This window comes from Embiotoca jacksoni, unplaced genomic scaffold (assembly GCF_022577435.1).
Source record: "Embiotoca jacksoni isolate LCO1_2020_lvr unplaced genomic scaffold, fEmbJac1.0.p SCAF_13, whole genome shotgun sequence".
Lineage (NCBI taxonomy): Eukaryota > Metazoa > Chordata > Actinopteri > Embiotocidae > Embiotoca > Embiotoca jacksoni.
Window position 1 is genome coordinate 5004100 of NW_027185263.1, and position 13013 is coordinate 5017112.

Below are 13013 nucleotides of genomic sequence, written 5' to 3' on the forward strand. Positions count from 1 at the left end.
GCAGTCAAACATGAGTAAATACAGGCAATACTACTAAACAATTAGGAGGTGCATATGCATTGTAATAACAGCGCTATAATACTTTAATACACAGTTGTTACTCTTGTTTTGTATCAAGACTTCATTAGATCAAAGTCTACCATTAGTACTTAACTGAGTCTACCATCTTGAATGGTCATGCAGTTCGATCTCAGACTCAGGACTCGGCTGAACGCCATTTAATAGTCCTGGTCAAAGCCGGGGCTGCAGCAGAAACTCAAACAGCCTTACTACTGTGATATGTGTTCATTATGTGGATGTGACTGTCTCGTTAATCTTGTAACAAATGGCTACTTTTATTCCAATGACCACATAATAGCACAGACGGTTTAACTGAAGCAATGTCACTACTGCAAAGCCACAAGAGTCGTGTTACATCGGGAGGAAAAATATTAAAGTGAAAAGCTGCAACAACTTTATGAACCAAGTTGATGAGAGAGCTTCCCGTTGACATGATTGGCTACAGTGTAGACCTGCAATATGCCTACTTACAGGACCATTTTGTGTGGTCTTATAAACAGTATTCAGGCACACATTGACTGTGACATAACTGTGGCAACATTTGGAGACGGCATGATGTCACTTGATACATGTCTAAAGATAATATGTGCATGTTTGCTGTTTGTGGTCGAATGACAGAAGCCCTGCTGAATGTGACTGTTTGTCAGAGATTCTGCGAGAAAGCCACAATAAATGTTGAGTGTGCGTTTAGATTTATGAAGTGTGATGAAATGTCAATGAAAAACTCGGATTAATTTCAGATTACGTGTCGTTAAAATGGCTTGGCAGTTTGGTCACATATTCTGCATTGCTACGACTCGTATTTACAGTCACATGTTTTTGAAATTCTTATTCAGTTTAGACATGTTTACTGCCAATCAAATGATCTGTACCATTAGATTTGTAATTGGTGATTTGACTTGCGAACGTTAAGCATTTTAACATCTTGCTTTGCACTTAAAATCAAATGCAATACTGAGCAACCCAGCAATGGGAAGATAATGGATTGTAACGGAAATGGAAATGTATTGATTGTTAAATGTGAGTGTGGTCTCTTGCATACTGATATCAGCCATTGGGCAGAAATTGAAAAGGTGGATGTGTGTGTGGGAAAGAGAGAGTTAAGCACTTCCGTAAGGCAGCCATGCATGCCGGCACCACATCTCACTGCAGTATTATAAATCAGATTAAAAAAAAAAAACTCTGCTCCCCAGATGCAGTTGATGAGAACAGGTCTGTATTCCAGAGCTGTCCTCCATTATGACTGTATTCGAGCTGCAAGTTGTCTACATCATAGATTCTGCTTGTCATTAGTGGATCATTTGAATGTCAGAGAATAGCTTACAATGATGCAAAACAGAGAATAGACAGAAATCCTCTCATTTGTTTGGCCTTTTTCTTAACAATTGACTGAAAATATTAATTGACAATCCAGAATATTAATTTTCAGCACACAGAAAATATTCGTTAGTTGCAGCCCTAGATAGTAGATAGTAGATAGTACAGGATTTTGGATTTGAACAGAGCTCTAACTTGGAGAGAATTGTCACTGAGCTACTGAGCGATGTTTTCAGGGCGATGGTTTCCATTATGATCTTATGCTGCTGTGGTGTTCCAGCTGCTGAAGACTATGTGCTGTAATGTGTTGCTTCAGGGTGTGGTTGCTTGGCAAGACTCTGGGCTCCGTTTCACTGTGCTCCATCACCATCACCACCACATACACACAACGCAGACACAAGAATACCCACACTGTGTGTGCTTATGATCTCAGCAGATATTATGCGTGTATCACTTATGCAACATACAAAACCATTTTCTACTTTTTCCTTTTTTTGGATGTGTGAATGAATGGCGACAGTATCTTACAGTGATGAAACTCTGGGTCCAGAGCCAGGGGTGTAAATCACTGCACATATGTGCTGATGGTGAAATATGGAAGTTTGTCTCTTATAACCGGGTAAACAACTGACTATTCAATGGCCATTCTACAGAGTGCAGATGTATAAAGGAGGCTTTACGAAACAACCTAATATTATACATTTTTCAAAAGAAAGTTGCTCTCTACCCACACAGAAGTTAAATACTATGGGCTGCAACGTATCAGTCTTTTCATTATCAGTTAATACATCTGTCATTTAGTGTATATAAAACAATACAAAAGGAGAACAGTGTCCCAGAAATGTTTCCAGAACCGAAGGTGACGTCTTCAGGTCACTTATTTTATCCTAAAACAGCGCTAAACATAAAATAATTCAACTTTAATGCCATGAGAATTGATGCATTTTTTCATTTAAGAAGCTGATATAAGAAAGTACTTAACATTTTTGGCTTGATAAATGACTTAAATAATATAATGAATGCCAAAATTATGCCGGAATAAGTTTGTGGGCTATATCAAATGTCACACTTTCCTCGCATGACTTATTGTTATATATTCCTGTGGTCAGAGGATTAAGCAACAGTTTAGATGAACAGTTTGCCCATAAATCAGCCAACCAGCTGCACAGCTGACCATCTGCCAACTAACAACTCCACCCATCCCCGCAGCCCTCCACCCTGCTCTACAGCAAGTTGTATACACTCAACCAGCCATCCAACACATCGGCAAATCCAGGCACCCCCCCCCCCCCCCCCGTCTACCCGCCTCTCTAGTCACTCTCCCTGTAGTCAACCTGTTACCATGACAACTGCCTGCTAGAGTAAGCCTGTGGTGCAGTGGCAGCAGCAAATTTCTGATGTCTGACTGTGTGGCGTCATGGCAACGCCCAGATCGGCGCACATCACAATATGTAATGTTGAAGAGATCTTCAGATGCGAAGTTGCTTTGGAGTTTTCACCTTGGAACATCTGAATCACACTCAGTGATCAGGATTGTTATTTTCTCATGTACATTGAAAATATCCCGCCTGATAAAATGATCAATAACTTATTATTTATGATGCATTTTGTCTGTTGGATAAGTGCATAGGTTGAAAAATAACATCCACCTTTAGTATTGTTGCATAATAAAATCTGGATTAACGTGGCTCACATGTTAATCCATGATCAATCCCTAAAAGCAGCTTCAGCTCTGCCTCCAGCAGCAAACTGTCAATCACCCGAATGAGCTAAAGGCATGTCTGTGTATACATCTATGCGCTATTTTTGTGTAACTTCATCTGATCCAGATATGGATTTTCATCTCATGACCTGTTTGTTTGAGGTAGATATTTGGAAGGGTGAGTTCCTGTGTTGTTTTGCTGGGCAGTCAGATCTACAGGGTGGTCCATAACTAAACTGCGTGTGATGTTTGTTCATGGGAAAAGAGTGACAAACATGGCCGTCTCTTCCCCAGCCAAGAATTAATGAATGAAACATTGTTCATTTCCTCCGGGTGTAAAGAGAAGGGCATAATCTAACTACAGAGACATACAGAAGCATTGTCAAGTTCTAAATATAGTACAGACATGTCCTCGGACAGTAAATGTTCCTCTCGTGTATATGTACTTGAAGATTTTGCCGAACAAACTCTTTATTGCATTGAATCCTAATATTTTTTTCTCATGCCCCCTTCTTGTCCCTCCCGTTCTCCAATCTTTTCTCTACAGAGCGACAGGCTTCTGATCAAAGGCGGGAGGATTGTGAATGATGACCAATCCTTCCAGGCTGATATCTACATGGAGGATGGCCTCATTAAGTAAGTCCTCCACTGCCCTCATTTCTGCTCTGCTCCCACTTCTTCCCTTTGGCTTTCATCTCTTCACTCACCCTCATCAAGGCCTCGTCATCCATTTTCTGTGGAGGTTTATTAGTATCTCACCTCTTCCCTCTTCTTCATATTTAAAAGCTTCTTTCCTGTGTGGCTGCTGTATAAATTACAAACTTTTGGGGAAAAATATAATTGTTTGTGAGATGTTCAGTCCTCAATCTTCTGTCAGCTTTCCTAAAACGGTGTAACTGTCACCCTGTAACAGAGATACTGTTAAACTGTCTGACTGAAAGTAAAAACAGATGCATTACTGGAAATATGTTCATGTTTCTCAAATACCCAAGACAGAAGTTGTTAGTAAAATGTCATCAGGACCAATAGTCACAATAAACAAAAATGTAAGGGGAAAAAACTAGGATGATAAATCTTAATCATTTCAAAAAAAAATTAAGACTAGCTTAATTATTAAAGTATGTAATTATGTATTTGTATGAATTTGTAGAAGAAGGGAGATGACACATTAAAGATGCTGTTTGACCTTAAAACAAGAGACACCAGTTGGTTGCGTGACTTACAAAAGAGGTAGACTTTAAGTCAACAGCAATGATTACAGTCTAAATGAACTCCAGCTAAATAACAAGTAACAGCTTTATAAACTCTTTCCCGGAAAGACGGAAACTGCAATCAATTAAACATTGAATTTATGACCACAAACTGCGTGATCATGGACACTGTAAACCAAGAATGAGAACTTGTTTCTGGTGGTCATGTTCAGTGAGGTAATGGGTAGAGGGATAACAGCCAGTCTAGTCCACAGTTCTGTCTCCACCCCACCAGATGAGGCTGGGGTGGTCTGGGTGAATACCTCACTCTGTATCTCCCTGAATCAGTCCGTCCTCTCCCTCACTCCCTTTTCCCCCCTGCCCCATTCCCACTTCATTTTCCAATTATAGGCTCTTTGTTCCCATTGCCCGTTAGTGAGGCAGCTCAGAGAGAGGCACCTACTGAAAGTCTGGTGTTGCATAATAAACACCCAGACGCCTTCAGCACCATTGGGCTGCTGGCAAACTCAGAGACACTGGCTTATGCCTATCTGTCTGTCTGGTTTGTCTCCTCTATCAAGTTTGAACAACAGGACTTTTTTTTTTTTTTCCAGTTGGGTTGAAGTGTTGATGTGTTGACAATGTGCTGCTTCAAGCTTGGCTGACTTTGTTTCAGGGTCAGTTAGGTTAAGAAACTTCTTTTGGTTTTTATTCAAATGAATTGGAAACATGATTGGAAAGCGTCAGGCTGGACTGATGCTAAAACAGTTTTATTTTCACCTGATGTCTGTATTGTTTTGTAAAATTAAAGGAATTGACTGTTTAAAACAGGTTTCGCATCTGTTTTTACACATCATTTCATTCTTGCAATATTAATACTCATTTTCTGCCCATTGCTATTCAGTCTTAGTTCCTGGAAATTCTTTGTTGTCCTCAATTATTGGAAAATACTTAAAGTAATTGAAATATAATATTACAGATTCAATACATTTCCATTGTATAACAAAAGTAGTACTGGTCAAGGAAAAAAATGTATAAGTCTAAACATATTTTTTTTGGATGGGGGATGTAACATCGTATTACAAATTTATGACATCATTATCTCCCCTCAACAGGCAGATCGGCGACAACCTGATCGTGCCTGGTGGAGTGAAGACCATCGAGGCCAATGGGAAGATGGTGATCCCCGGTGGTATTGACATCCACACCCACTTCCAGATGCCATACCGTGGAACCACAACTGTGGATGACTTCGCTCAGGGGTCAAAGGCTGCGCTTGCTGGTGGAACGACCATGATCGGTAAGAGCTCTCAGAAAGGTCATAGTCATAGTGAAAAAGACTGAAGTGAAAATGAGGCTGTGATGAGGGGAGGGAGGGTTGAAACCCAGAGGGAAAGAGACAGGGAGGGATGAGAAGCAGTTTTAAACTGTTATGGGCAGCTCTCCAAAAGAGGACTATACAAAAGATTAAGTGTACAGGGCAGGAATGGTGAGAGGAAAAGGGTTAAACAATGTCACCATGGAAATAGGGCACCAGTGTGTGCCTGCATCCTTGTCTGTGTAGAGTATAGCTTTATATGTTTGTGTTTGTGTAACTTAGAGACAAGACGCTACCACAACCAACAGCTGCTAGATGCAACCGTTTCATTAATACCGTTAACTTCTTTTGAGCTGGCTGCTGCTCTGCAGCTTGTTTGCCAGCGTGGGTCTGTGTTCAAACAGACAGAGTCACTAACAGGCGTGCTACAGTAGCAAACTCTATTCATCGCCTCCATTCATAGAGGGATTATATTCCAGGGGGTGATGTGTGAGAAAGTGGAAATCTGTACTGTGTCTGTTTGTGTGCATTGTATATGCTTGTCGTTACGAACAGATGATGTTGTGTTTGAGTGATGGTGAACAAAAAAGTGGTTCAGATGGTGGAAAGGAAATAATAATGTTGTGTTTTTGTCAGGGGTTTTGTGTATGTGTGTGTCATCACAGTGTTCCAGCTTTATCCTTTTGGCATAAGCAGCTTGGGTTGTCTTTAATGAGATAAAGGCGCCAGTCAGGTGGCGAGCCAGCAGGAGGCCTTATTTTATTATAACGGGAGTTAGATGGAGCCAGATATTTTGTGCACAGTGACACTGTTGTGTACAGTGAGGATGTAATGTGGCCATAAATACTTTCATTAAAAACAGACACAAAAGACTGTGAATATCCACTTTACATGCATGCACAAAGGCAAACATGTACTCTCAGAAAATCATGCAAATTTAAATATTATATTTGTAATTATGTGTTCGGGCTAATACATGCTGCACAACCTGCATTTTTTTCAAGTTATATAATTTGCTTACTATTAAACTCACCAAAGAACCTGACCATAGACTGTGTATAAAAGTGGATGTAGTTTTCGGGTCTGAAAAATGTGGCAGATGCGGAAGTGCCTCAAGCTGCAATACCACCGAGTGCCACTGGAGGTCGGCTCCAAAAAGCCTCCGGCTCCATTGACTCCCATTCAACTTCTATCATGAAAATCGAAGTCAACAAATTTTGTCTACGAGTTATTTCTGTTTTGCTAGCTAAAGTCACTCTTCCTTATTCGTTTTGTGGTGGTCCATCTGGAAATAACCCCGTCATTAATTAGAAAATAAGCCGACAAATTTGTGTTTTTGGGGGGGGGGTTGTCTGTTTGATTGACAGGCCTGTGGTGCAGTTCGGATTTCGCTATCGTGGGCGGGACGTAGTATCGTCAGGTTTCAAATTAGATCGAGTCAGATCCACCGCTCGCTCCGGCCCCAGCCCCAGCCCGTCTAAATATGGTCACTTCTGATTCCAAACCGCTCCAAACTAGCAAGATGGTGACATCATAGTTGGTTGCTGCTTGCACCTGACTGAAAAAATTATCATGCTGCATAAACAAATACTAAAGTCGGATACAGCCGCAGTTGAAGTCTCCCCATTTTCTTTTCAAGGACACAAACACCCAGATAAAATTGTACAGAATGTAATGTGACATCGAACAAGGTTTGTCCCCACTGGCTGTCCCTGTATCGTGTTTCTTGCATAATCAGCTGTCTGTCTGAGTTTTTGCCCTGCTCAAAGTAGACAGGCCAGTAGAAACACCAGCAGACAAATCATGACCTCCCTATGTGTGACTATCCCCACCTCACTCTCTCACTCCTTTCTCTCTCTATTCATTTTATTTCGTCTGCTATCCCTCCTCTTCCCATCTGACAAACCCTTTTCCCCTTACAAACCTCTCCTTTCACGCTCCCTTCATCTCTTCATCCTTCTATCCTCTCTCCTCTATCATCCAATTACTCCAGTGGACCACGTGATCCCAGAACCTGGTACCAGCCTGATGGAGTCCTATGACCAGTGGAGGCAGTGGGCTGATGAGAAAACCTGCTGCGACTACTCTCTCCACATGGACATCACCCACTGGAACGACAGTGTGAAGCAGGAGGTAGACAATCTCATCAAGGAGAAAGGTGGGCTGTGATGGCAAAATGTGACATCTACAAAGTGTTTGTGTTGGAGTTCCCAAGTTACAACTTCTAATGAAATAAAGCTAGAAAATTTTAAATTTACAAAACAATGTCCCTGTTTTTTTTGGTGTTTTTTTTAAGTATCATTTATCATGTTTTCTTCTTTATGTTCTATTCATTTTTTACAGGCGTGAACTCGTTCCAGGTCTACATGGCTTACAAGGACTACTACCAGATGAGCAACAGTGAGGTACAATAACTTTTCATATCATGCACGCTTTAAAAAGATGGGTTCACATTTTTTCTACATCCTTGACGAAATCCAGAGATCCCCTTTGTGAAAATTGTGAGGCCTCACTTTGCTGTTACTATCCTTCCACTGCGCCTCAGCGAGGAAACTGTGTCTCTGATGATGCAAAGTTGGTATTTTTTTCCTCAAAAAAGACTGTAGCTTATTAGGTTTTCCACTTGATTTTGCTATTTCAAACAACTGAAAGCCTAATATTAGCTGTGCACAGAACAATAACTGTTGCTTTTGTCCCTCATTCATGACACAGGAAACACATCAGGAAGGAATCTCTTCATGGCCAGAATAAACAGGAGAAATGAAAACAGCTAGCAAAACCTGTTTCAGTGTACATACTGTTTGGATAAGATACAGACTTTGTCTTAAAAATGGTTTGTGGCCGGTGTGGCTTCCTTAGAAATCCGAAACATGGTGTGGTTTTTATCTTGGTTTCACTCAGTGTGTAATTTACCTATTACCCTATTATTCTATTCAAGCAGTCAATTGCATTTGCAATCAATATAAATCAGTCACTGCTGACTTGTTGAGAAACATTGAAAAGATTGTAATGGCTTGGCTCTGAGCTCAACACAGTGTTTATGAAAGTGAGTAAATGATCATTAGTTGGCATTCAGTGATACACAAGATTTCCAACTGTCCTTATGTAAACTGTAGCCTGTGATGTATACTATGACTCTCTTGTAAAAAAAACAATCTCAGACAGTGTGAGGCAGGACTCTGAATGTTTCTCATGCAGCTGTAGCTAATTTGATTGGTCAGAGGAGCACATAAGGAAACTGAAACCGTCCAGCTTAAAAAACTGATGTCATGCAGCTCACTGAGGAACATAACAACTGCAGCTCATCCCACACCAGTCTCACCATTTCTAGAGACCACACACACTAATTGCAGTGTGTCGTTGGTGCACACAATGTAAATTGTGGGCTTCTTTTATGGGTGAACCCAGAGTTAAAAAGGAGTTTCTTGTTCTTGTGTAAACAGCTAAGCAGGATTTTAAATACAAAAAAAAAAAAAAAAAAAAGTGCCACTGTAATTTCCCTGTTTGTCTCTTTCTCTTGCAGCTCTATGAGATCTTTACCTTCTTGGCAGAGAGGGGAGGCATTGCTCAGGTCCATGCTGAAAATGGCGAGATCATTGCTGAGGTAATGATAAAAATGAATAAACTAACAGACACCCATTTCTCTCTTTCTTCTGCCTCATTTTCTTTACTAGTCTCTGCAATTACTTGTCTCATTGCCAATGTTTTTTTTTGTTTGTTTATGTGAGAGTTATTTTAGTTTAGTTTACTTCAGTTTCCCTTTCTAGTCTTATCACAGTGCATCTTCACCCCCTACAGACTAAACACACTGTCACTGATGTGCGGGAGTACTAAAGTGTTTCCTGTAGGACAGTTATCTGTGTGTGTGTAGTTTATACAGGGCTGTGTTGTATTGCGGACAAATGAAAGTGAATCAACCTTAATAGTTGGTGGATTGAGAGAGTCGGTATTAGTCAGAGCTCCAGATGTCTGGATTCCATCAGTGTGTGCATGTTGGATCTAATTCATCGCAAGTCCCAGCTCTCCTATCCAGTCTGTAATGGGGACTGTGAAGGAGTCTGATTTTCATCAGCTGTAGGAGCAACAATGTTTGAACTCCCGGATTATGTTGTGTCCTTTACTTTGAACCTCCTGGGACAGAGACGCCTCGGTCAGACTTGTGTGCTATGCTGTTACAGAGCATATGTTGTAATCAAGTGACAGCCATCATGGGTAAATGCTGAAACCCATGCCAAACTGAATAAATCTGCAGATCCTCTTCTGATCACTAAATGCCAGCTTGAGGTTGAGATTTAAACTTCAGTTTCTCTGTAGAGATATAAAATTCACTTTACATCTCTGTAGAGATGTAAAATTCATAGTTTGCATAGTTCTGCATGTAGTTTATTCATGAACGGAGCAGCTAACTGCCAACGTTTTGGGTGTTTGTTTAACAGGAGCAGACCCGGATGCTGCAGATGGGAATCACTGGACCTGAGGGACATGTGCTGAGCAGGCCAGAAGAGGTACAGTATATAGTATATCACTCACGCACTGAACACAAATCCATATAAACTCAGTACATAACATTTTAGCTGCGTGATATACGTACTGTAAATGTACAGCCATCTTGGTCTTTGCCTCTATTTAAAATGAGAAATAAATCTGAAGACATAAAAGAGCACAAAAAAACCTTCCGCAGTGCAAACAAGGCTCTACATACACACACTCGTATCGTCCTCCATGACGTTTTTGGACTGGTCCTCACAATTTTTTTTTCGTTACGTGCATGTGGTTTCAGACGCATTAGAGGCGCTGGGTGAAAATTCTCTGGTTCCCCCAATTATTTCTGCTTATGTTTCTTCAACAAACAGCAAAATCAAAGCCAAGCTTTCAACTCAGCAAATTGTCTGCCTTTAGCTTGATTGGGATTTCCCACTCTGTGGTGCAGTGGAGTGATGCTCTGCCACCAGTATCATAATGTCATGCAGTTAAGTGGAGTCTTAACAAATTAAAAACTTGGTAACAGTTTGACTGAGCCGAGGCCAAGTTGAATTATTATTATTATTATTATTATTTTTTTTTTTTTTAAATCGGTGTCTGGTGTCCTGTTTGGTTTTAATTTATTGGTTATTGGATCCAGACTGAGCTTGTGGACGAGAAGAACAATTATCAGCTTGTGTTTGCGTCACATTACAAAGTAAAAAAAAACAAAAAAACATGTGGAAGAAAGTTATCATCACATCTGGAAGTTTGTGCTCTACTGGAAACTTTTCACTGTTTTGTGCTGAAAGTCATTAATATTTCTTGCTAGCTGATGTTCACACACAGTACTGTAGAAATGGACATTTAAGAAATACAGTAATTCAATTTAAAATACAAGGCGCGCTCTATGGAGGACACGTGTTCAAAATGTTTCTAAAGTCTTTCAGTTAGGAAATTAGTTTAGCATTTCTTTGCTGATGTCATAAAATTTGCTTTTAATGACCCTAATTCAAGGTGGCTGAATAATTCCTTAAGGTTTCCAGTTTGAAATGTTTCAATTCATTATTTTAACAGTGTTATATTATGTTTTAAGTTTAGTCAAAACAAATCCTAATGGCCAAAACCTCCATGTCCTGTTTGTTCTGTAGCTGGAGGCAGAGGCGGTGTTTCGTGCCGTCACCATTGCCAGCCAAACCAACTGTCCTCTGTATGTGACCCGGGTCATGAGCAAGAGTGCTGCTGACATCATCTCACAGGCCCGGAAAAAAGGTATTTTACAAGTTTCTTGTCCGATGTTGACCACTTGCATATCTGAAAATTGCAGTGCTTTCGCTTGCTGTGTATTTCAATAGAGTAGCAGTAAAGGCTATCTTTGAATAATCCCCAAATAGTTGTCTATACACGTTTTTAAGTAAAATAAGACAAAACACTACCTTTCAAATCTTTTTTAGAATATTGTTTAACACATGTATGTAGAAAAAAGTTGCTTCTAAACAGGAAGAAATCTCATCAGATCTGAATATTCTTAATCATTACTTTGCTGTCCGCTCTGGATACTTCTTTGATGTTTAACCCTTGTCTCAGATTTTTTTATTGTTAGAAATTCACGTCAGTAACTGCACTGATGCCATCATGAGAAGATTTTTCTGTCTTCCCTGAGGCTACAGATGTACATCACACACACCTCGGCTCTGCTTGAGACAATGAAAAAAAGATTCTATTCTTGGAGCGTAAAGACTCTTAAAATTCTACATGCAAATGTAACCCGACTCATCCGAGCACATACATTATGGCAAAACAGTGTCACAAAATGTATTTGTATACACAGGAAAGTTTTCAAAAGCCAAAAATTATCCGATACGTGAAGTTAAGTTAAAAATCTATACGTAAAATACAAAATCTTCTTTTTCATTTGTAGGTCATGTAATACACATTTGGGACCTTTTTGAGTCTTATTTCTTTCCATAGACATGAAACATTGATACTTCATGTGAGAGCCAAGAATTATGAAGAAACACAAGAGCAGACATGTATTCTTGACAGAGTCATCATGCATAACAACCTCAATTGGGTCTGCGCCAAAGGGAAATTTGTACAACTTGCCAACGGTGGCATGTTTCCTCTCCTGCAAACACTCGGATGAAGCGTTTAGTGAGATTAAAATGCTGACAAATTTATCAGGCTTAACCGATACGAGTCCTGATTTTGAAAATGCAAAGAATCACTAAAATTAATCTAGCACACTTCACATTTGATACTTCAATAAATGTTCTCTTTTTTTTTTTTTTTTTTTTTTTTTTCAGGAAATGTTGTGTTTGGGGAGCCAATCACAGCCAGCCTGGGGACTGATGGGACACATTACTGGAGCAAGAACTGGGCCAAAGCAGCTTCTTTTGTAACATCACCTCCTCTCAGCCCTGATCCCACCACTCCAGATTATCTGAACACACTGCTGTCCAGGTATGCGTCATAGCACCTCCCTCTGGCTCGGGTGACGACCTCTCTATTCTTTGTTGAGACATGATGCAACATGTTTTAGTATTTCACGTAATATTGTATCTTGTATTACTGTAGTGTGCAAAGATAACACAACAAAAGGCACGGCAGGATACAGTACATGTAGCCTCGTGGTCACTTGTCTCATCAAATGACACTGCTTGTAAGTAAACTAACACACAGGAAATGATAAAAAAAAAAAAAAAGAAGCTAAATCATAGGAAGTTTATCTAATGGAGGTCTTGGGAAACATGTAGCTTGTAATAAATGGATCTTTTTCCACTTTGTCAGTGTTTACATGTCCTTGTTTGTGCTGGTTGCTTGAATGTAGGAGTGCAAAGATTACGTTTGACTGAAAAATGAGAAATAACAAACAGCTTTGTTATGTAAAAGTTAGATTAATTCATGAAACTAAAGTTCAGAGTTCCTTACTTGCCTAAGATAAATCAACCGTGGTTACACAACA

The 13013-nt window shown here is 39.9% G+C and overlaps 1 protein-coding gene across 3 annotated transcripts in view; it reads left to right on the forward strand.

Moving 5' to 3' along the window:
* The window catches only part of dpysl3 (dihydropyrimidinase like 3), a 40831-nt gene that overhangs the window by 15638 nt on the left and 12180 nt on the right, over positions 1-13013 (forward strand). For all 3 annotated transcript variants that reach the window (XM_069145988.1, XM_069145989.1, XM_069145990.1), the window contains exons 2-9: positions 3627-3715; positions 5385-5569; positions 7581-7745; positions 7931-7992; positions 9111-9191; positions 10024-10092; positions 11200-11320; positions 12355-12511. In XM_069145988.1, the coding sequence (XP_069002089.1) occupies positions 3627-3715; positions 5385-5569; positions 7581-7745; positions 7931-7992; positions 9111-9191; positions 10024-10092; positions 11200-11320; positions 12355-12511 (929 nt within the window). The remainder of the gene's footprint in view (positions 1-3626; positions 3716-5384; positions 5570-7580; positions 7746-7930; positions 7993-9110; positions 9192-10023; positions 10093-11199; positions 11321-12354; positions 12512-13013) is intronic.